The sequence below is a fragment of the Strix aluco genome, chromosome 16 (assembly GCF_031877795.1).
Source record: "Strix aluco isolate bStrAlu1 chromosome 16, bStrAlu1.hap1, whole genome shotgun sequence".
Lineage (NCBI taxonomy): Eukaryota > Metazoa > Chordata > Aves > Strigiformes > Strigidae > Strix > Strix aluco.
In genome coordinates this window covers 12619157-12643458 of record NC_133946.1, presented here as the reverse complement: position 1 = coordinate 12643458, position 24302 = coordinate 12619157, and the positions used below count along the sequence as shown (strand labels likewise).

Here is a 24302-nt window from a genome sequence, read left to right as displayed (position 1 = left end):
CCTGAACCCCAACAGAAGGCTGCAGGGGCCCGGCCCGGCCGCCTCCAGCCCTCTTATTCCCCCACGGCTGCAAGGGACAGGGTCCCCCAGGCCTAACTCCCCTTTCGCAGCGGGGTCCTGCGGGCAGGGGAGGAGGGCCCAGCCACCCCAGGGTAATGCCGGCCACCCGCCACAGGTGAGCTGCATGCACCAAGACAAAAACAGCCCTTTTAGCTGGTTTGGTTTTTCCTCAGTACGTTTATTTTGGTTATGTATTACCCAGATTAAGAGAGAAAACAGGAGTTGAAAAGCACTTTCCCTTTAGTGTCACAGTACACAGAGCCTTGCCCCAGACTGGCTGGGGGGACTGCCCCAGCTCCAGGGCCGGTGGCCAACCCAGCAGCATCGTTGCCACCTGGTGGCTACTGCAGAAAGCGCTGCTGGGCTCCGAGAGCCCCCCACCTCCAGCTGGCACAGCCCCCCTGGCCCAAACCCTGCGCCTCGGGGCCAACGGAGAGGCCCCTGCCCGCGCCGGGCACAGCACCCGCGAGCTCTGCGGGGGGCAGAGAGCAGCCAAAGGGCCCTGCGCCCCCTCGTTCCCTCCCCGGGAGGAGAAAAAAAAAAAATAAATACAGAGAAAAAAATACAAAAAAGTTTATTGCAAACTACTACAATAATTTATTGAAGCGAACTGCATGCGAGTGAAGGAGAGACATCAAAGGGAGGAGGAGCTGCAGGAGGGCTGTGTCAGTTTTAGGGTTTCAAAGAGGAGTGGGAAGGGAGCTACGCCAGTCTCTCCTGCATCAGGGGTTAGCAGGCTGCGGTTAGAGGACAGACAGGCAACTGGCCGAGACCAGAAAAAGAAAAAGGAGAGCTACGAGAGGTGTGCATGGAAGGACAAGGCGGGGACTGGCGGAGGCGTCCAGGCTGGGAAACAAATGAGCTGGACAAGGCAGCCTGCCTCACCTCCCAGCCAGGTGCCAAGCGTTGCGTCACCAGAGGTGAGCAAGCCCCTGACCCAAAAGCATTTTATCGTGCCATCCCTCAGAAAACAAAACCCCGAGCTCTCCGTTTAGTGTTCTGTGCAAGGCTCTGCCCGCTCTGCGCCTCCCACCGGGCACAGGGGCAGGGAAGCAGCTCCAGCAGCATGGCTGGTCTACAGCGAGCGCTGGGGACGACGCAGCCAACCCCCGCGACACCAGCGCAGCTGCTACCGGCGGCCAGCATCCAGGCCAGGGAGCAGGCCACCACACGAGGCAGCTCGGGCAGCCCCAAGCCTCCCCGGACAGAAGACCCACACTGCTGGTGGGTGAAACCATCAGAGCTGGGTTTGAACAAGTCTCATTGTGCTGCTGCTTTTCAGTTTGCAAGGGGAAGGGACCGGATGGCCACCCGAAAGCTTCCTGCTGGAAATCACAACGATTTGATCCAAGCAAGAAACTGGATCATCCCAAGTGAAGAAACTGGTTTAGTTTAACACCGTACCACCACAGACCTGACGTGCACTGTCCCAGGAGACCTGCGTTCAGGAGCCTCTCCAGGAGAGGCATGGCTGGACACATCTCCTGCAGGCGTGGGAGCCACACTGCTGCCACGGTGCAAGAACGTGGGATGCCCACATCCAGGGCACAAGACAACAGGGTTGCAAACTGTTCAGCCACGAACCGCCCCAACACCAGAAGTGTTTCACCTTGTTCTGACAAAGGTATCAGTGTAAGGGGGGAAGGGAGGGGGCAAATCAGGACAGATAGCCCAATAAATGCTGTCAGGCTTGGGCCATAGCTGGATTTCCAGGCAGCACGGGGGACAGAGTGGGTGTTCAGAGTAAGTTTCCTGGAAAAAGCTTCCAATTAAACTCCCATGTTTTATTGCCATTCTCCAGACCCCAGGTACTTGATTTCGCCAAGCTACTGCTGTGTCCTACAGACCAATTTAGCTGATCTTGTGCTCAGACAAGATACTTCAGCTCTGCTCCCAACCACATAAACCCAACTGAAAAAACAAACAAACAAAAAGCCCAGGTTATTCTTCACCTCTTTCAAAAACACTACGAATCCAAGGCCACTGAATCTCCACACAAAGTTTCAGATAAGAGCAAAAAAAGATCCAAGTCTCCATAGCAGACACATCATACTCTATGTAAGCTTTTCCAAGGGCTCAGAGCTGTCCTCACTACACCAGCAGGCAACACTTGAACCGCCACACTCCAGGGAAAGCAGGGGTGCTTGAGCAGAAGAGCGAAGCTTTGAGAACATGGCTGCACAACACCCTCCCCCCAGAATGGGGGCAGGGAGAGAAGCCAACAGCCCCTTAGTCCTGCGTCAGTCTATTGCCTTGGATAAACAAGCCTGAGACAACCACATCCAGTCCCTGCTTCTGTATATGTCTAGACCTGGAAAGGAGAGGCAGAGTCAGATGACAACATCCCCCAGCAGCAAGCAGCTCACAACCGTCCTAAGTCACGAGAACAAAGTTCCTGACTAATGACGTTCTTCCCCGAAAGGCTAGGGAGCAAGGGGGAGGCAAAAAGAGCATTTAATGCAAGGAGCTCACCCCGACCTGGGAGGGAGGGAGACAACAGCCAGCTGTTCCATCACTCACCTCATCCTCCTGCTAAAACGCTGCTGCAGAGACTCCCACTGCAAACGGGCTCTTCTCCAGGGGCTCTCCCTCTACTCTGGAAAAGCTGCGAGAGACATCTGACTCCACAACGCTGCCTTCACCTCAGCTCTTCCAGCTGCTGTTATGATGGCACGATGTGCTCCCTGCCGCTCACTAGGGCCAAGGAGCCTACTGGGAAATAGCCTGAACACCTTCCGCCCCCACCCCCTAAGAACATAACTAAAAAATACCGACCCTTTTTTAATCAATAAATAAGGAATCTTGTTACCACAACACAAAAACGAAGCATGTTCAAAGTGCAAATTACTGTCGTCAAACTGGGATGCTCCTCCTTGCCTCTCCCACGCAGGGCTCCCGTAGCCCCCGGGCCTCTCCAAGCAAACATGATCTATGAGCCAGGGCGTTCCCTCGACTTCCTGCCAGAGCTGGAGCAGAGGAGCGCGGTGGGGAGAGGGACGTGCGCTGTTTCACAGCTCACCCTGCTGAGGGGGCCTAAAGTGCCAAGCCAAACTCCCAGCCCCGGGGGAAAGAATGAGACTGCAAGGACCAGAGTGCAGCGATGCATAGAAGTTGGGACCAGGGGTGAGAGGGAGTCCTAAGAAACTTGTCCAGAGCACATCAAATGCTTTCTAGTTTGTGAGAGGGGCCACGTCAAGGAGCCAGAAAGGCATCTGCTTTGGGGTAGAGCAAAGGGTTTCAGCAGTCTCCCCTCCCTTGGGGAAATCCGTCGCTCAATCCAACTTGCTCTGGTAATGGCAGCATGTGCCCCTTTCTACAAAGGAGCAGTGGGAGAGAGAGAAGTGCTTGGGAGAGAGGATGTGCTGTGATCCACGCTGGAGGGGAGCAGACCCTTCGGTTATTTACTAGTATTGTAAGTTTTGTTTAACTTTTCTCTCTTTCAGTAAGTGCCTCTTTTTTTTTTTTTTTTTCCTCCTTTTAAATACAGAGTCCAAACTGTCCCAGCACCCACGTGCTCCCCACCCACTAGGGTCCAGTGGAGTCTGAATCTTCGATGAGCACCTCTGTGGTGGCTCCCAGAATCTCTGTGTTCATGACCAGCCCCTCCGGGTTTGCGCTGCTGCCGCTGCCCACGAAGAGCTTGCCGTCAGCCACCAGGCTCACGCGCTCTGCCCCACCGCAGTACGTCTTCGGCATCCCGTCGGGGTTCAGCAGCAGGCAATCTGCCGGGGCAGCGCTTCCCAGGGGGTCGGGAAGGAGGGGGAGGCCCTGCCCGTCGGTGGGCGGCGCGATGGCCTCGGGATTAGTGCCCAGGATGTCGGTGCTGGTGATCAGGGCACCCGCGTTGGCAGCCAGTGCTTCGGCAATAAGCACTTCGGGGTGGCTCTTGGCTTTGTGGGCCACCACGCTGTCCTTCTTCTCAAATTTCTTGCCACAAATGTTGCAGGAGAACTGGTAGAAGGAGTCCGCATCATGCTTCTTCATGTGCCAGTTGAGGGAAGCCTTCTGCCGGCAGGTGAATCCACAGATCTCACACCTGGGAGGGGGAAAAAGGAGGAGGTCACAACAAAGGGACACCCCACACACTTGGGGAGACAGCAATAGCAAGAGGCAGCCCAGGAAAACAGCAGGGGCCCACTAAAATGGGGTGTCACTGTAGGTCCAGCTCTTCCAGTTTTATTTACAGAGGGCTTATGTTCCTCAGATCTCGACTGAGTCACCGCCTCAAGGAGCAGGCGAGACAAGTGGCAGCTCAAACGCTCCTGCGGGTGCATGTTTAAAGAGAGCTGGGACACCAGAGACAGGCTCCAGCCCCGACTTCAGAGCTGCCCCTGCTCTGGGTACAGCCCCAGAACAGCTGTACCCAAGGGTCCCTCAAAGCAGGGGATCAAGAGACAGGCAGAGGTACTCACTGCAAGGGCTTCTCGCCCGTGTGGATCATCCGGTGCACCGCCAAGTTATGAGAACTCTTAAACGCCCGGGCACAGTACTCACAGATGTAATCCCTTTGATCTAAAAAGCAACACCAGTTGGAGCATTACTCTCCCACAGACCTGCTCCCTTTTCCAGCTCTCACATGGTGCAGGTAAAGCTGCCCAAGAAGCAGCAGAACTAGAAGGGCTGGGAAGCCAGCAGGCATAGCAAAGGAGGAGGCGTCCCACAATACACCACAGCAGCTGATCTGGAGAGTTAAGGCATGATTAAGACTCTCCTAAGAGCTAATCATCCATTCTGACCAATACTGAAGGACTGGCAAATTAGGATAAAGCTTGATTTGGTTTATTCCTCTACAGAACCCCTGAGTGATACTTGCCAGGGGGTGAATTAAAAGCTCTACAGCCTATTTCTTTCATTTCCTTAAAAGATGGTAATCCAGAAGGAATTAATACCCTGCTGCTGCTGCAAATCTATGCCAGCTGCCTTGGCTTCACCCTCCCCAGAAGTCCTAGAGGCTTTTCCATTTTTTCCCCTCTCTGTTCACTGACCTGAGGAGGAGTTTGTATCTGTTTCCCACCTCCCTGTACCTGTGTGGTGTTTGGCATGCCGCAGGAGCTGCTTCTGGAGTCGAAAGAGCCGACCACAGGAGGGATGAGGACACACATATTTTTTCTTCAGTAAGTGCTGGTACTTTATGTGATGCTATAAAGGAAGAGTGAAAGGTTGTAGACTCTCTCTGTATATGGCTAAGAGAACAGCTGAGACACATTGACTGCAGATGGCCCCCAACAGGTCACCAGACTTCAATCACTCACAAGACACCCTTATACCATGAACACAAAGGCTTTGATCTCCACTGAGAGAAGAAAGCCAAACAAATGTGGACATCTAGCAACATGACAGGTAAGAGACACACGTGGCCACAAGTGGCCACAATTAAGTCTAACAGAAAGACATTAGAAAGGAGTACTTCAGTGCCAGCGGAGGATCAGCTGCCTGTTCGAAACGGCCCTTCCCTGGCCACACACATGTCATTCGGGAGGTGAAAAGTCAACCAACCTGCAGGTAACGTGGGTGAGCCAAGACTGTGCCACAGCCTTCCATCTCACAGCGGACGTACTGTATCGGAGGCTTCTTCCTAAGAGGTCAGCAAGGAGAAGGGCAAAGTAGTTAGCTGATGCATCTGAAGCCAGGGCAGCAGCAAGGTAAACGAGCGTGAGTGCAGCTCAGTGATGTGAGCGCACAGGATTATGCTCCAATATTCCTGTTCGAGCTATGCTGGTGGAGGCTCTGTCCAAGAGTTCCCTCCACTCCTAGCACTACTTGAGGGCTCTCCCCAGAGCTGAGAAAACCCCAGGACCTTATCGCTGGGCAATGGCCAGGCTAGGGATCAACTCAGAAGTGGGGAGGCGGGGCTGGTTCAGTTGGAAGAAATCAAGCCCACACCTACAGGGAGAAGGAGGAAGGAAAGGAGGGAAGGCAAGGCATGCTGCTATCCCCCACCCCGCCCCTTTAAGGCAGACCTCCATACTGCGCGAGATAGCTCTGAGACAATGAACATCTCTGTGTAGGACACAAGGGAAGCAAGACTCCAGAACAGAAACGAGTAGAGGGGACCACTTACCTTCTCTTGGGCAGCCTTGGGCTCTTGTCATCCTTTCTCCTCCTTCCTCTCCTGTAACAGGGTTACAGAAACAGAACTGAAAGAAGCCTCTTTACATTGGTAGTGGGCAGAGTTTTTGAAGTGTATGCTATAAAGCAGGAGCATGCTATAAGAAATACTACAGAACTCTTCTACACTTTTAGGCTGAAAAGTAACACTGCACCCGGCAAGTCAGCTGCTCTGGCAAGTCTGCCACCTGCTCTGGGTCAAAACGCCTGAAGAGTTTCTAAGGAAACGCTCTTGTAATAGATGGGCAGGTTCCCTAAAGAAGTTAAGTAATCAGGCCTCCATGCAAATTGTCCCTGCATTTTGCAGAACTGCCACATCACACAGAAGACCGCTCCCTGCTGATACCTGGGTGACACTTCTTTCTGCATGACATTTGGTGGCATGTGGCAGACCTCAAATCACCCTGCCTCTGCCAAGACAGCCAGGCTGCGGTTGCGTGACTACCTGCTAGGTCTAGCATACAACACATTTTTGAGCACGGTTGCCTCGCTCAGATGTGTCTCAGCCCACTATTCACAACTGTGCAGATACCAGTAAACAGGTATCAGACACCCACAGCCCAACAGGCTGCGGTCAGAAATTGCCAACTCTCCTGCCACAATGGAGCGAGGAAGGGCTATTTTAAAAACTCCTCAACCAGGCATCACACACTCCACATTTCTTCTTTTAAAAACCTGCAACTGCCCAAACAACTTGTGACCTTATTAAATTCATCCCTCTCCAGGCTGCACAACAGCACACAAGATTCTGGTCTCGTAAGCTTCTGCCGCAGACAGTTAGCAAGCTATTGCCTCATCAACTGCAAGCTCTAGAAAAATCAATTGAGTGCAAGTTGGAGGCAGATTCAGAGGAAGGCAAGATTCCTGACAAATAAATGCTTCATTTGGTTTGCTCTCACGACTCCTCCTATTTCCTAATGCATTTTTTATAAACATGTAATTTTGCCAACACAGTCCAGAATTGATGGTGCACCCTATTTCCTCTGCTCTGCTGGGTAGCACTTCATACCATGTGAAGAACACCAATCTGCATGACTGGGAAGAACAGGATTAATGACCTCGCAGCCATTTTACAGTCCTCTGAATTAACTATAGCAGCTTACACACCTGCCAAGACAAAAATCCATGCTCTGTCTGAGCAGAGCCATGCTTACATGTAAACCGCACCCTCCCAAACAATGCCTCTGCCCAGAACATTGTGCCTGACTGATCATATTGCTGCAGCCCCTTAGAGTGAATTGATGGAAATCTTTTCTAGCCTGTACTGAGACATCTTTATTGATAGCAAGACCATGCTAGTAACATGCAGAACAGGCGCTCAGCATTCAAGCCAAAGCCTTCAGAAGAGGCACAGGTTTTATTATGCACAAAAGTAGTGTCTGATCCAAACAACATAACCACCAGCCTCAGAAAGCCATTTCTAACAGAAAAAATAAACTTCTCAAAATGTCAGCATCCGTACTCCTCTCCAGTGTAAATCAGCTCTGCAGCAGCTTAGAAACAGCAAGAGAAATTAAAACGAAGGTGTGCAGAGCCCCATGCCACAGACCAGCAGAGGGAGCCCCGTTTGTTCCAATTGCTCAGAGAAGCTAAAAGCACAAAAACTGCTTTTTTTTCCCCTCATACTATACCAAAGGATGGCTTTGACAAGACACATAAATCCAGTCTACCTCAGCTGCCAGAAGGAAAGCTTCAGTGTTGAGTTCCAGTGACAGCATACCCAAAGGTTTTGAGTCTCCACTCAAAGCAGTAGTGACTGACTAGGTAGCAAGCTTGTTCTTTTATTTCTCCAAAAGGAGAGAAAACACAGCTGTTTTTTCTGAGCTCTGGTATGTTAGTCCCAGACATACAAAGAGGACACTTACCACATGACACGTACAAAGTATTCCCGTGTCTGCCTCCAGGCACACAACAGAAGAGATGTTGCCTTCTCTGACTGGCTTTCTAATACGGTCTAATCCACTTCAGTCATCACAACAGAAACTAGTTTTGAGAATGCTGCGAAGTATTTCACACTGTCTGGCCATATCCAGGTAAGCTGACTAAACCACAGTATGGAGAAAAACCCCTCAACTTAAACTAAATGAAAATACCAACTATTTTATCTTGCCAAACATGTACGAGAGAGAAGTCCTGCTTCCTAGTATCAGAACAAAAGGTTCTGCCCTATTATCTTTCAGGCCCAGAGGAGGAGAGGGGAAGCCAATGACAACAAAACATGGTTGCACACTAGCAAGAATGCAAAATATACAATACACACTGCTACATATAACTGCAGAATTGTACTCACTTCCTTGGCGGTTCTTCATCTTCCTGAAACTCACTCTCTTCTTTCACTTCTACTTTAATCTCTTTATGTTTCTCTTTTTCCTCCTTCCCCTTGCTAGCTTTTCTCCTTTGCTTTGGTGCTTCCCTACAAAGATACACATACAACATATTACTCCAATATTCTTTCCGTTGTCTGCTTTTTCAAATATTTAAGCAAAAACTGGATCCAAGTTCAGGTCTATTTATCAAGTCCTACTTCTAAGCAGAAGTATGAACAAGGGTTAAGGAAGAACCCAGCAGCCAGCAGGGCTCTACGGCTTTAGCCTGTTAGAGAAGAACAGTCCTGATAGCTGTGGGCAATATTTAGACAACAGTGTGCCCAATGGGAGCCATTCTACCTTAGCAGCTAGCACAGGTTCTGACAGTCAAATTAAGCTTATTCAACTAAGATGTCACAATTTTTTTTGGTTTAAAAACACAGTAAGTACGTAATCTAATATACTTCTCTAGGTGGGGCTTGTAGGTTTCATCTCTTGGATCATCTTTGAAGGGAACTTCTTCCTCACTGATGAGCATCTCCTCATCATCACTGCTGGGAGAAAGGAGAACAGAGGACTAGCAGCAACAGCCTAAGCACTATGGCAAGAATATTCACGCATCGTCCCCTGGGATGGGAAAGACACTATTACACAGCACTTCCTCATTCAGCATGACTGGGGAAAGCTAACAGCTTGCTCTGACTAAGGAGCATGACGCCAGCCAAAACAGGCAGGCTAGGCAGAGCAGTCTCCTCTTGTGAACCCACCTAACTACAGCATCTTCTCCTGAGGAAAAAAAGCCACCAGGTGAAGTGCCCACATCAAATCTCACTGCCCATTTCTCTACAGTATCTCCTGACATCTGCAGTCCATCTGCAATCCGGACTGAAAATACAAAGGTCCGGGACTGAATGAAAACAGAGCTACTATCCATCCCATAGAATCTTTCAAAAGAAGCACTTTTTTTTAAAAAAAAAAAACCACCTCAGGCCCTTATTTTCCCTTCATGAGACATTACACAGGAAGAAATACCACAAAATAAAATTTCCTACCTGATTCCAGCTGGAGACCGATGCTCTTCTGTGACCTCTGAAAGGAAAAGTCACCATTAGGTTTCAATCTGTGTTCGCTGCAGTGAGCTCATCTGTCTCAAGATACCTCCGTTGACATTCAGTGCCAGGAGTGCTGGTGGCAGAAGGTACTCATGACCAAGAAGCACCACGCCTGTACCAGCCACAGTCTGCATACAGCTCACAAAGTTACGCCCACATCCAGCTCCCTTCAAAGGTTCCCAAGACCTGACTATCTCCAGACACTTTCATGCCAGGGCTTCCCACGTACCGTATTCAAGCTGGTCTGTGTTTGGCTCTGACTTGCAGACAAGCTGCAGGGAACCAGTCTTGGATCTGGAGGCACGTGAATTCTCAGTGTCACGCTGGCGGGCCGCAGTGGCTGACCTGCTGCTGCGCCAGCTTCTGCTTGGCCTGGCTGTGCTGACGGGAGAGCCATGGCTGAGGACACTGGAAACTTCCTCCTCTTCCTTCTCTTCTTTGGGATCTGAAACACCCATTGCAACCTCTTTAATAGCAAGAAAAATCATTAATTCTATCATTAATTCACACTCCTCTCTGTCGCACGATGTTGAACAGCCTAACTGCCCCCATCTGCTCTGACGAAGAAGCCACTACCTCTTATAGATTTGGAGTGTAGCTCTGCCAAGCCAGACAGGACACATCTCAGCAAGCCTTCATTCAAACTCTCATCACATTTCCTACTGTCTCTAAGTAAAGACACGAATATTTGAAAACAGCTTACATTTCCCTCTGATAAAGTCTTCTAAGATGATTATTTGCTGGCTCTGATCTCCCCTAAGCACTACAAGATAGACACTCATAAACCTCAGCAACTGCTTTATGAAAACTAGCTTCAAAATTGGACCACGTTAAAAGTCACATTTGGAGAATCCCCCAAACACATCTTTAATCAGAATTGTACACCTGGTAATAACCCTGAGGAATCTGAGCTGGATGTTTCTGGTCTTATGCTACAGCAAAAAGCATCACAAGCACTGTTAGCCTGAGGTCTTTGCACTCATTTATAGCTTCTACAGGTGGTTTCTTTTTGGCTTATGGCTGATCTCCAGATATGTTTTGGCAAGATAACAGAACTGGCTGAAATGTCTATGTGAGCAAGTTCATCCCTTAAAAACCAAAATTCCCAAGTACAGTTCACCTGATCTCACTTTTTGGTGCTTGCTGTGACACTAGGCCTTAATGAACTCAAATGCCTTTTGAAATGTCACAATGTGCTGAAGAAATTAATTCCAAGCAGCTGGCTACACTCAGCACTCCAGGTTTGCCACTGCTTTAGTACACAAAGCCACCTGGAGTGCTCCGCAGGGCCTGTGCTCTAGGCTAAGCTCTGACCCACTCCTTTTTACCCAAATACATTTGCACTGCTGTCTAGTTTCAGGTGGGTTTCTGCTGCCTAAGCACCAGCCAGCAGCACCACTGAGATGCCTGGGAATTTATCAAGCATCTGCTGGCAAAGGCAGCAGACAGTCCTCTAAGGACTGGCTGGGGAGCAGCTCTGCTATGCTGGGAGTCCCAGCGAAGAGCAAACTGCACATCGAGAGCCAGGAGCGTGCCCTGGCAGTGAGGGAAGCCCACAGCATCGGAGGGGCCATTCACAGGAGCAGGGCCAGGAAACAGAGGGACACTGTTAACGTCCTTTACTCAGCACTTGTTAGACATTTGGATTCCCCCTCCAGTTTTGGACTACCACCACAAGAAGGTTGTCAACATGTCTGAGCAAGTCCAAGGGGGACCACCAAGACGGTCAGGGGCTGAAACACAAAACCTGACAAGCCAAGGGAAAAGTACTTGTCCACCTGGAGAACAGAAAACCCTGGGGGGAAGCAGCAGCAGCCTTACAGTATACAGACAGGCTCTCAAGCAAACCAAACCTCCTTGCTGAGGTGCACAGCAGGAAGATGAGGGGCAGGGGTCATCTAGTGAAACAGGGAGGTCTGACTGCATACAGGAACAGCATTTTTCCCCAAGAGTATGATAGTCAAGAACTGTAAGAGGGGCCCAGCAAGGCTGTGCAGCCTCCACAGAATCCTAGCATGGTTTGGGTTGGAAGGGACCTTTACAGGTCATCTAGTCTAACCCCCCCTGCAATGAGCAGGGACATCTTCAACTAGATCAGGTTGCTCAGAGCCCTTCCAACCTGACCTTGAACGTTTCCAGGGATGGGGGATCTACCACCGGTCTGGGCAACCTGTTCCAGTGTTTCACCACCCTCATTGTAAAACATTACTTCCTTATATCTAGTTAGAATCTACCCTCTTTTAGTTTAAAACCATTGGCCCTTGTCCTGTTGCAACAGGCCCTACTAAAAAGCCTGTCCTCATCTTCCTTATGAGCCCCCTTTAAGTACTGAAAGGTGGCAATAAGGCCTCCCCAGAGCTGAACAACCCCAACTCTCTCAGCCTCTCCTCATAGCAGAGACGTTCCATCCCTCTGAACATTTCTGCGGCCTCCTCTGGACCCATTCTAACAGGTCCATGTCTTTCTTGTACCAAGAACCCCAGAGCTGGACACAATACTCCAGGTGGGGTCTTAGCAGAGTAGAGGGGCTGCAATCACCTCCCTCAACCTGCTGGCCACGCTTCTTTTTATGTGGCCCAGGACACCGCTAGCTTTCTAGGCTGCAAGCACAAATTGCTGGCCCATGTCCAGTTTTTCATCCACCAGTACCCCCAAGTCCTTCTCTGCAGGGCTGCTCTCAATCTCTTCATCCCACAGCCAGGGGTTGCCCTGACCCAGGTGCAAGACCTTGCACTTGGCCTTGTTGAACCTCATGAGGTTCCCATGGGCCCACTTCTCGAGCTTGCCCAGACCTGACTGGAGAAAGCCCTGAGCAACATGATGTGGACTCTGTGTTGAATCCATGTTATGCAGCAGGTGGGACCAGAAATATCCTGAGGTGCCTCCCAACCTGAAATCTCTAATTTTGCATCAAGCCTTTTGAACCAAATGATCCTTTTACTTCTAGCATGTAGTTTGCTTCGCATGACTCATTCCCTAGTCCTTGATTAACAGGATGGAAATAATCAACATTTGACTGAAAAAATCTGACTGGAATACAGGATGCGAGGCATCACAATTTTGTTGTAAAACAGCAACTAAGTCTGATGTCTTGCATGTATAAAGTCCACTTCATCTTCAGGCATGAACTACGCCTTCTTTTTGGCTTCCTGGTTTAGCAGATCAAGGTGAACTATGACTGCTTTATGTTTTTAATCCTAATTGGGAACATGCTCAATGTTTTTGAATGCTAAATCGAATCCAAAGACACTTGAAACCATTCTCTTGAAATTTCCCCCTCAAACACTACCATGCTACCAGTGTTAGCACACACTGCTGCTGTTTAAAGAGGTTTATTCCCTTGGAAGATTGAGCATTCAACTGATTTCTTAGCAAGAGCTAGTATTTTAAAGATTAGACTTACTGAGTTGAAACAGACCACCCTCAGAATACATTTCTACAAAGCACACCACTCACCTAGCAATTTTGCTTCATTTCTCTGAAGTGAAGGTGTTTAATAAGCCTTTCCCCATGATTTCTCCGTTTTTACTTCTTCCTCTACTTCAGCATGCTTGTCTAACAGATTCATTGCATTTTAACATGCTGTGAATACCTATGTACCTCCAAAAAAACCCATAGTTAGGAGAAACATCAAATATTTACTTTGCAGTAGATCTCATAAAGCAATATAGAGCTATTAGGTGAAAATCCTTATAATTCTAGAACCTCCCAACGGGGGATACAGGCCCCTACGCAAAGGTCAGAGCTGCACCAGGAAACTTGTATCTGCAAAGTATTCAGCTGCACTACCAGCTGGAATCAGCATTCACCAAGGCTTTGTCCAAAATAAAAGATTGCAAGAAAAGTCCTAGATTTTTAATAAATTTTATACCTCTTTCCCACACCTAAATTTCCTTTTTCCTTCACAAAAACAGCCTTCTGATAAATCCAGCCTGCCTCTCAAAAAAACAACCACCAAACCAAAACGGTAATGAAAAAACCACTAAATACAGAGACAGCAGCTGGCTTAGAGACAAAAGCAGAACTTCCTCCTCCTGCTGCCTTCTTGTCTAACACACCTGACCTGGCATTAGAGGTAATCACAAGCCTGTCACTGGAGGCGTTGCAATTTTAATTGTGTTTGAGGATTCCTCCCCAAACTGCTGATGTTAGGCAGGAAGTAACAGGACTTGTGTCTGCATTTAGGTCAGAAACACGACTGCCCCTGTCTGTCTCTGTCACCAGTGGAAGGAGTTAGGAGATGCCTGCCTCTCTTGGTTGACTACCCAGGGACCTTACCGTTATTTTAAGTCCTGTCTTGGGTATCACGCTTAGCCTGTGAAGGAATCCTGTGGATTACCCCTCTCCTCTCACAAACGCCTCTACACAGAAAGCCACACTCCTCAGTTAGGATCTGGCTAATGGCACAAAGAAGCAAGAGAAACAAGATAGAGGGAATAAACATTGCTATCAGATAATCGGGCTCTGTTCTTCCAACAAAAACTATGCTGCTTGAAACTCTTGAGACTGAAACATAGGAAAAATTTAAGTTAGAAAGGCTGTAGTCAATTCTGCATTTAAAACCGCATAAACTTGTCAACACCACTAGCTCTGGCTAGCCACAATTCCTCTGGAAGGATCCTGTCCTCCCAGAAGACGCACAGAAAATGGATTATAGGCTCACATCCTGTTATTTCGTAGCAAATGTCAGCAGTTGTGACAGACACCAGGTCATAAGAACTCAAGACTGCAGGAGGACAGAAGAATACGAGGCACAAGAAGCGTTGAGGCACCCCCAGCGCAAAGCATAAAGCAGCACCAAGCATTTGCTTCTCAGATCGGCTGCTGCAAAATGAATTACATGCCTTCCTTTTGGCAGAGTCTGCCGGCCAGTCGCCACATGCAACCTCAGATTAAGACCCAGCTCTGCTGGTTTTTGTCCGAATCACATTTCATGGAGAGAGGGCAACAGAAACTACAACTTGGCAAAATGAGTCTGCCAAGAAGCATCCTCATGCTCACACTCACCTGCAACTCTCCAGCACTGACATTAATCGTAGAAACCCAGGTTGGAAGGGACCTCAAGGATCATCCGGGCCAACCTTTCCTGGCAAAAGCACAGTCTAGACAAGACGGCCCCGCACCTTGCTGACCAGGGCTGGGGAATCCACCACTTCCCTGGTGGGAATACTGACGGTAATCATTACCTACCTCATCCCGTAGCCTCTGCAGAAGCTAGATTTGGGAGCTGCGTGGATGCCTGCATCTCTCAGGAAGTCATTCAAGAGAGACGGGGAAAATCCACTTTCTGAAGTCTTACCAATCCTTTTGATTTTTTGGCTCCCGGGGTTCTTCCTACCTTGAACTCTCCCTTAAGTCAGTCAATGATAAACAGCTTTCATTCTGAGGTACTTTCACCATTCTGCTGATTCTTCCCAACAACCTTTAAACTTAACAGTGTCCGGGGCAGAAAACATGTATAGATTTGAGCGATGGTACACAAGAGGCACCAACTGTCCTTTAATCTTAAAATTTGTGAAGAAAAGACCAGTCACTGGGAGAAGGGACAAGAAAAGGAAATCTAGGAGGAAACTAGCTAAAAAGTTGTAGCTCCCTTATAATTGTTTAGGCAAACAAAAGACAAGACTCTGAGCACTGCTCTGCTTCTTAACAGAGCTTACCCCAGTAATGCTCCATCGTTACTCAGCACGCTAGTCAGCACAGATTCCCATTTCAGATGTGCAGCAGAAACGTATTCTCATTCACACTCCAACTCTGCCCCCGGAGCACTGCACGCAAGGTGACCAAACCAGCAAAAGCATCTATCTCAGAACCTGTATCACGTTTTTCTACATATACCAGCATTGCCACGAACTGAAACAAAAGAGATAAATATGAAAGTTTGTCCACTGTCTCCCAGACCAGGAGATAAACTTACCCTTCTGAGTCTCAATTCCTCCCTATATCATAAATCCACTTTGCAGGCAGGATACCCACAGGAAGCCACGGAGACTGGCACTCACGCTTTCTCATGCTTTGTTTCTTGCTTCATCTACAGCTGCTTCACTCCCCAGTCCCACAGCATTTTCTTTATAGGACACTGCTCCAAGAACAGGGTGCTTACCGCTTCTTTTTTTACACCACTGGATGCAGCAAGTGTTAAGAGCGTGGCTGGGTAACTGACAGCAAGCCGACAAGGGCCTGAGCAGTAAATACGCATATCCCACATCCGACACCTCCCAGACTTTCTTTCCAAGCACTGAAGGAAAACAAAGTCCCAGGCACATATCAATTACTCATTGCAAAGAGCAGAAAGTCCAAACCAACTGCATTCACTTCCTGAAGAAGTAGTAGCAGTTCCTTCATCACAGGCCTCGCGTGATCCTGCTGTGCCTGTCCACCCCCGTTCCCCTAACAGCTTGCAGATGCAGTGTTGCTCTGTATTTCAGGAAAGAGAAGCAGGTAGCCAGAGAACAGAGACCTGAATTACCGTTCCCCGCAGGAAGGGCGTGCGGAAGTAAAGCTAGTACAGATGCCATTTTGCAAAGTCGGCAGCACTGGTGGGAGATACTGCTGTCCTCGGGTTTCACTGGGGATGAAGGATGGAAACCCTCCAGAAGCAGAGCCACTTGCTTCTGCTGCTTACAGCACAGCTCATAGACTTGGCATCAGCCTGCCCTCTGTAACCAGTGCATTGCTAGGCACCAGTCCTGCTATCCTGGCAGCTCAAAAATCCACTCAATTACTCTCAGAACTGGGAGTTCTTTGGTACTCCACATCTACTTTTACCAGCTTGTTCAGATGTTCAAGCTTTGATTTACCAACCCCCTTTCAACCTGCCGCTCAGAGGTAAGCTTGTTGCAGTAACAGATTCCTCTCTTTCTCTGACATAACAACAGTAACAAATATCCATGTCACTTTACCCCTGATGTACAGAAAAATGAAACATTCTATTGGTACAAATTAACAGTTTGTTGATTGCTAACAATTTCTCTAAACTTTAATTTATAAAGCATTTGAAAGCATCTTACTAACCCTGCCAAGTAGACGCTTTCAGAAAATACCTATGTACAATTAAGTGAAAGGAAAATAAACCGTGAATTAAGTTACAAAACATTTATTATGAAAATAAATGCACAACATATATACATCTCAGACTGTGACTTAGATTTAACATAGTAACCATACAACAGTTAAGGCACTGAACACGTAGTTTTTTAATGGCAGAGACAAAAATGAAACTCAGGGAAAAAATCCTAGTGTAAACCTCTATCCAAATGGCTCCTCCCCCGCCAAAGAGCTGTGAAATTGTACATATGGGACACAGGAAAATCCTTGTAGGAGTGAAAGTAGGTTTGGGCAATCCGAGTTATTTAAATTCAGCACATTTTTATGAGGTTAGATTTTAAGTAATGACGTTTCTCTCTCAAAACACTGATGAAGTCTTAAGGGAAAGCAGTCATTACTAAAGAAGCATGAAGCTTTAAGAATACAAATAATGAGGTATAATGCGAGTTATCTATGCTACAAAACCAACTAGAGTCTTAATGTTTTCCATCTTTTTTTAATCCATGGAAGCTTACAGTTTTTCTAGCAGTTAAAAGCGGACTGCTTCAGAGCAAGCTTGTATTTCCCACTCATTTCCTTTCACGGTCCTTGAAGAAACAGCCCTCTGACCTCCCCTCTCCCCTGAGCCTTCAAATCGCAGCTTGGAAGCCACTGTGGTGAGAGAACGGCTGCAATAACAGCCACCCACAAAGTGCATTACAGTAGCCTCATATGGAAAGACTGGAGAAAAAAAATTTATCACGGAACAAATCACCAAGATAGTTCTCCAACTGTGTGAATATCTAACAAAAGTATTCCACACATGACTGTTTCTAACGCACAGTTTCTATAACCATGCACTGAGGAAATATGTAAATACTGCTGGCGTTATCCTTTAGCCCACGCTGTGCAAAAAAAACTTTGCTTTGAGAACGGACTTCCAAGGAGATGACTCTCCATGCACATGGCACTACATCACTTTCGATCACAGCTTTTAAGTAAATAAAGGCTTCATAAATAAAGGCCCTGTTTTACCTCTCCAACAAACCCTTCTTTCCACCTTTTAATAGCACTACCACACAGCTGTGTACCTACGTGCACTTCAGGAATTACACTGGATCTTGTTCTTATCACTGCAAAAAAGCATCAATACCAATGTAGAGTTGCATGAAAACATGCAAGAAAAATAACTTGCATAAAAAAGGGTCCACATCGAGTATGTTTCAGCTGTGTGACACAGGCAGAGCAACATTAGAGACGGAGATTCAGTAATCTGAGTGTTCATCCGTGGCATAACACAAATAGTACAAATGCTTCCAATCCCACCCTCTTTCTTCTCGCTGCGGAAGAAGTAACCTTCTTGCAACCTGCAGCTCTAAAACCTCGAAGACAAAGCACGTACATTTTGGGAACACAGTAAGGCAGGGGCTCTACTACTGAGCATAAACCTGGCTTCCTTATACTCAGCCACTACTCCAGAATAGCTTCACAGCCTGTTTTTTCAGCTGTAATTGATTGTAAGATTTCATTCAAACTCTTAAAAGTGGTTACTAAACAGCAGAGGTAAAAATCTTACAAAAAGGTGGATGGAGTCAGAAATTGATTCGGCTGTAAAATTAAATTGGAGAAGCAAGTTTTGTCTGACTGCTAATAAGAGTCACAGCAAGCAGTGAATTTCCAATCCAGTGATGGCAGGACGTGAAGTGTATTCATTAAATCTATATTCCAATAATTAAAATTATTCAGGCCTAACTAAAATGAAAATTATTTCCACAAGTATATACAGCATCATGGGAAGTCAAATGTGAATTATACTACACAGTCTGACTATAGCTACATGAATTCATTTATAAACTGAGATTAAATGTTCTACTTATGTAACTAATATTTCTACAGGAACACATTAGGGAAATATTGCAAATGCATGACTAAGCAGACAAGACAGGAAATACAATCAGCACGGCTGACTTTGCAACTGCCTTCGTGCACACTAGTATGGTAACAATCGCAGACTAATTCTGACACAGTACACACCTTCGACTTCAACCTTCCAGCAATCTTCCCGTCAGACCTGCACAGTCAGACCTTTGTGCCTGCACTCCCAAGTGGACGAGCAGAAAAGCCCTCTGATCCCACAGCACTATACAGAGAACGTAAATCCTGGCGAGACACTTCCACTGTTACAGCGACTCGGTTATAATCAACAGCACAAATTTAGCCATGATCACGCCCATCACTGCTAAGCTTTCTTTACCAACAGCAACGCTGGTGACTTTACTTCAAAATATAATCCCAAACATAAGACAACACCACTTACTGAATAAACTTTGGTGCAGCAAGTTTTTTATTTCTCCGATAGGTACACAGGACATGTCACCAGGTATACCTCACTTCCACAGGCCATTTGCCCTGTATACAGAGGCTAACAGTTATGGCTGAGCTCATGCAAATTTAGTATTCTAAACTGGCTTTAGTATTTTACAGTAAGGATAATATTATAACGCAAATCACCATGTAGAATTAAATTCCATGTCAGAACTCACGCCAGTAAATCACTAGCACTAAATTCAAACCCTTCTCCAGAACCACTCAGCAGCTTTACTGGATTTCTTCCTCAACCCAGCTCCATCCTGGGGTGAAATGATGAAAGGTATTTTACCTTTCAGAATTACTCCTAGCTACCAAAAAACCCTGCTGTGCAAGGAAAGCTGCAGTTTGCTTACACCTGATTAGGCTTCTTCACACATTTCACGCTAAAGGCCAAGAAGGGGGGAGCAGGAGGGAAGCTTCTCTCCTGCATACTGCATGATCTGTCTGAGGAGGACACTTTATTCAGTGTTTCCATGTCTTCTCCAATAAGCACAAACACACAGCAAGGATTTCATCCAGTGTGCAGCTGGGACACAGAAGTGCAGCTTTCTCGCTTCTGCATTTTTAAAGACTAAAAACCAAACAAGAAAGAAAACAAAAAAATCACCAAGGCAGATTTCCTTTGGACTAGAAGTAGTCATCACTTCTCAGTGCCAATTTCCATGTAAATGTTCGTGCCATCCATTTTGGCTGCTAGTCTAATCATAAAAAAAGAGACCAAGAAATTTAATAAATACTTTTTCCACTCTCACATTCAAGGACAGCTGAATCACTCAAGAGCCCAAAGCTACAAGTCTAAAACGGCCAGAGTGCAGAGCACCACCAAACTTGGGAAGCTTCGGACGGATATTTGCCGTACCCAAGCACATCTCAAGAAAGTGGGAGTAAAAGTAGGACTATTCTGCCTGTTTTCCACCACTGTCATGTGAACATTTCTGCTTAAGGGTATCCAAAACAATGAGAATCACCATTAAAATGTGATGTTAACACTACATGCATATTAGGTGCCAACATCACGCCTTTTTACACGTTTCAGCAACTTTGCTTTGACCTAAAAGGCTGGAGCTCTTACAATACTCGGCCCACCCCTTACGCAGTAAGAGTTAAACGCACGCAAGCAGGGTCTGTGCTAAACACACATCAGTTAATTCTGCTTTGGTCTGCAAAAATACACCTTGCCACTAGAACTGTGATGGATTTCAACACCCAAATGAAATAAATCCATAGACTTGTATAAACAAAGTTAAAGCGTTAAACAGTTACAAGAATAAAGGCAGCCTTCAAGACACAAAGGCCTGCAAACCAGAACTGAACAGCTCCAGCAGAAAGGTGAATTCATTTGCACGGGTGTACAACCTTCTTTCCTCACTACTTCATTCTGTGGCAGTTCTCCAGTGCCAGATCAAAACCAACACTACAGAAAGCCTTTCACTTGGAGCTGTTTCAGAAGTCATCACTGTGTAAGGAGCAAAGCCCTCTAACATTTCTCGTGTACAAGAAGCTGTTAAATAGATGCACAGAGTTCACACAGTTCACACTGGAAGAACAAAAGTTCTGCTCCTGGTTGCAGCTCCCGACAGCTCGGGCTTTCTTGATCAGACCCATTAAGCTACTCGCTCCCCTTCAAAACTTTTCTTTTTCATCCCTGAACACATAAGCATAAAAAAATTCACCATCCCCTAAAGCTAGAAAAGTACAAGTGTAAATATTTGAATACTCTTATTTCCACGTATCTTTCACACATCTCTTGAGGACCTACACCTGTATTTGTGACAGCAGCAGACACGAGCCCAGGTTTTGCCAGCTACTCGGGACCACTGTGCAACAAGAGCTGCCAAACTGCGGTGCGGTGTGGTCTCAACTTCTGACAGCGAAGTAATACCCTAGTGGTTATTTGGAAGAACAAGTTTTTGCACGTTGGGCACGTGCAAACATCAGCAGCAGCTTACCGCAGTTCCACAGTCTTGAGAGAGACCTTGGAAAGAAACTGCTTGTCGTCAAGCAACAAAGTATTATTTAAAAGGAAGATCCAACAGATGTTTGGCTACCTTCGTGGGAAAGCCCTAACTTTCTGGGTGGAATACAACAGTAGGAGTAATTCAGCTCTTACCTTTACCAGTTGCTTTATCTGTGCACCTGAAAAAAGACAAGAGACAAGCATAAGAGACAGCTTCTGCGGCATGGCAGCTGAAACAAGAAACTGAATGATGTGGAGAATGAGCCCTAATTCCCAACTGTGGACAGACCCGGTGCCTTGTGCTCATATCGCTGGCTTCAACCTCTTATACCATCACAGATTATTTCATCCAGAGAAAACTTAGGTGAACTATACGAATACATCAGCCCAGTCTTGCCCATAATAGTCCTGTCCAAATCAGAGGGGCTTTGCAGTTAAAACGCGGCAGATCAGCTACGTTACCAAAGGCTCCAAGAGTACATACGCACGTGGCTAGCTTCCTACTCCAGAAATAAAGCAGCAGTGAGATGCAGTCATCTCCTCACGGGAAAATAAATCCCGCCACCTCCTTCACTGAGACTTTTGGTGTATGGAGGCAGAACGAGCTGGGCAGCAAAGAGCACCCGGGAAGGCGGCAGCTATCCCCGAGGAGGCTGCGCAGCAGGCACTCACGGTTCCGCTTACAACCGGAGGCACGTCTGGTGCAGCAGGCAGGGCGGCCAGGGCAGCAGCGCTCGGGACACTGCCCTTCCTGGGAAGGGACCGGTGGGGCCGGCCCGGAACAAAGAGGCGGAGGCGCGGGGCGCCCCGCGGCTGGAGGCGGACCCCGGGGCCTAGGCGCCACTCGAGCGGGACGGGGCCGCCCGCCAGCCCCCCACCCCCGGCCCCGACCCCGCGGAGGGCGGGGGCCAAGCCCGGCGCCGCAGGGCACTCACCCGGCCCGGGGGGCCTTCTTGGCCGCGGGCGGCGTCTCGGCGGCGGGCTGCTCGGCGGCGGGCCGGGCCCCGGGGCTGCTCCGCCGACGCCGGGGATACTCGGCCTTACGGCGGCGGGAGGCGGCTGCGGCGGCGGCGGCTCCCCCCGCGGCCGAGGCAGCGGCGGCCGCGGCCCGGCCCCGCTCCCGGCCGCCCCTCAGCACCCGGCTGCCGCCAGACTCCTCCCCCTGCTCGGCGGCGGGCGGCGGCGGCGGGCGGCGGCGGCCCGAGGACGGCGGCCTCTCTGCGGCCGCCGGCGGGCCCTGGGCGGGCGGCTGCTCCTCGGCGCCCCCCGGCTGCTCGATGCCCGCCGGCATCGGGTCGGCGAGCGACGGGGCCGCGGCGGCTGCTGCGCGCTCCACCCTCCCGCCAAACCTTCCCCCGCCCGCCCCGGCCGCGCCCAATCACCGCCCGCCGCCCGCCTTCACGCGGGGCCGCCGGCGAACCCGCCCCTTCCCCGCGCCCGCCAATCCGCGGGCGGGAGGCGAGGGACGGCCCCGCCCCCGGCCCCACGCCCCCCGGCCCGCGGCCCTCCCGCCTTTCTCCGCCGCTCGCGCGCCGCCCGGCCAATGGGCGGCCCGGCTCGGCGGGGCCCGGCCCCGCGCTGTCGCGCGGCCAACCAGCGGGCGGCTCCCCGCGCGCCCCGAGCGTGCGCCACGCCGCGCAGGCGCCGCTGGGGCCGCCGCGCTCGCTCGCCCGCTCCCCCCCCGGCCGGCCCCGCAGCGGCGCCCACCCGAGCGCGGCCCCTCCGGCTGCCGCTCTGCCGGCCCCGCCGCCCGGCTCGCCCGTCCGCCGCGCGGCCGCCGCCCGGCCCTCGGCGCTGCCGGGCTCCCTACCGCCGCCGCTGCCTGCGCCCCTCCGGCTGCCCCCGGGTTCCCTCGCCCCGCGGGCGAGGCCTGGCAGGGGAAGCCGCTCGCCCCCCCCGCCCCGCGCGGCCGCTCCCTGCCGCGGGGCCGCGGCGCCGCTCGCGGTTCCGGCGAGGCCTGGCGGCGGGGCCCGCTTTTGGCTGTCGCTTCTCCTTTAAGAAAAAAAAAAACGCCCCGTCGGGCGGCGGGTGAAAGTCGGTGACAAAATGGCGGCCGGCGCAAAGGGGGCGGGGCCGGCGGCGGGAGCTCCGCCCGCTTCCGCCCGGCCCGCGCGCATGCGCGCTGCCTGCCGGGAGATGTAGTTCCCGCCGGCTTCGGGCGGCCGCGGGGTACGCTGGGAGCGGTGGGTTCCCGGGCCCCGCTGGGCTGGGCTCGTCTCCCCGAGGCCCGGGCGGTGCCCCGGTGGCCGGTGAGCATCACCGTTGTGTCACTGTCTGGGAGCGGGCCGCGACCCGCAGGGCCGCGGCACCTGTGCCGCCCGCGTTCCCCGGGAGCCCTCGGGGCCCTGCGGCAGGCCCCGAGCAGCATGGCGCCCAGCTGCGGCCTGAAGGGCCGAGCTGCGGGATGGCGAAGGCGACATCCACCGAGCATCAGGTCACCTCCCCTACCAGCAGCCAGGGCTCTGTCCCAGCGCTACAGACCCCCACTGGGCCTGCCGGCAGAGCTCAGGACAGCGGCTCTGCGGAAGGACCCGCTGTTGTCATCTCCAATAACTGAGTTGCCTCCCCAAAGTAAACTTCTGCAGTACCTGACAACACACGCTCCCAGCAGAAGCAGCACTGTCACATAAGCACCAAAGAGAACCCAAAAGCTTCAAGCCCATGAACACAAGCCACAACCTTCAAGCACTTTTGTGTCCCAGTCTCCACCCCTTCCGCCTGGTGTCAGGACCAGAACTACAATCGGGGGAATCTCTGGGTATGCTCTTGGTCCTGGCCAGATCCACTCTCCTCATTGCTGAGGCTGTCTCAAGACCCTGAGAGCCACCTCCAGAACTTCCTGCAGATCCTTCGGTGAGCTCCAGCACGACGAGGATGCGTTTGGAACCAAGGATGCCCTCCAGACCTGTCTCTCTCGCTGGATGAAGCAGTTAAATCAAATGGCCCCGCTGCCAACGCTCTCAGAACAGCCACTATCATCCACCTGTGAAAGCGTCCCCACACCCCACCTTGACAACAGTGGGTTGTGACTCAGACAGCTGGAAGCCAGGTGTTGCTCTCGGGGATGAGGGTTGTTCCTGTGATTCTTCTGGAGAGGATGATTTGGCTGATCTTACCTATCATTTTAGGACAGCAAAACGAGGATAATACTTCCACATCAGAAAATCCATCTTTCCCCCAGTTCTTGAAAAGATTGGCTAAACTGGTCAGATTTCACTTAATTCCATTCCAGGAGTCAACAGGGAGTCTCACTGGTTGGTACCTGGATCAAAAGTCCTTTTGCAATAGAGCTGCCATGCCCTTGCATCCTATCTTGGACAAGCTGGTAAAGAAAGTACGGCAGACACCCCACACTGTTCCTCC

At 50.0% G+C, this 24302-nt stretch overlaps 1 protein-coding gene across 2 annotated transcripts; it reads right to left on the bottom strand.

Moving 5' to 3' along the window:
• Positions 1 to 618: 618 nt before the first annotated feature.
• Positions 619 to 22471, bottom strand: ZFP91 (ZFP91 zinc finger protein, atypical E3 ubiquitin ligase). Of its 2 annotated transcripts, none has more exons than XM_074842603.1 (11): positions 21875 to 22471; positions 21093 to 21118; positions 9816 to 10031; positions 9527 to 9563; positions 8939 to 9028; positions 8459 to 8581; positions 6122 to 6172; positions 5557 to 5635; positions 5085 to 5199; positions 4473 to 4572; positions 619 to 4096 (listed from the first exon to the last, which is right to left on the bottom strand). In XM_074842603.1, exons 1-11 carry the CDS (start codon positions 22228 to 22230, stop codon positions 3586 to 3588), a joined length of 1704 nt encoding a protein of 567 aa, XP_074698704.1. In that variant the 5' UTR covers positions 22231 to 22471; the 3' UTR covers positions 619 to 3585. The 2 variants fall into 2 exon arrangements, with proteins under 2 accessions (XP_074698704.1, XP_074698705.1); XM_074842604.1 differs by having other exon boundaries at positions 8939 to 9025; positions 21875 to 22463.
• Positions 22472 to 24302: the final 1831 nt, after the last annotated feature.

What these genes read in the sequence shown, in the direction of transcription:
- ZFP91 (XM_074842603.1), bottom strand. Translation starts at nt 22,230, where the DNA reads ATGCCGGCGGGCATCGAGCAGCCGGGGGGCGCCGAGGAGCAGCCGCCC. An exon ending in AAGAAGGCCCCCCGGGCCGG is followed by an intron (nt 21,119 to 21,874) that starts GTGAGTGCCCTG and finishes GTCTTTTTTCAG; the next exon opens with GTGCACAGATAAAGCAACTG. An exon ending in CACAGACCAGCTTGAATACG is followed by an intron (nt 9,564 to 9,815) that starts GTACGTGGGAAG and finishes TTTTCCTTTCAG; the next exon opens with AGGTCACAGAAGAGCATCGG.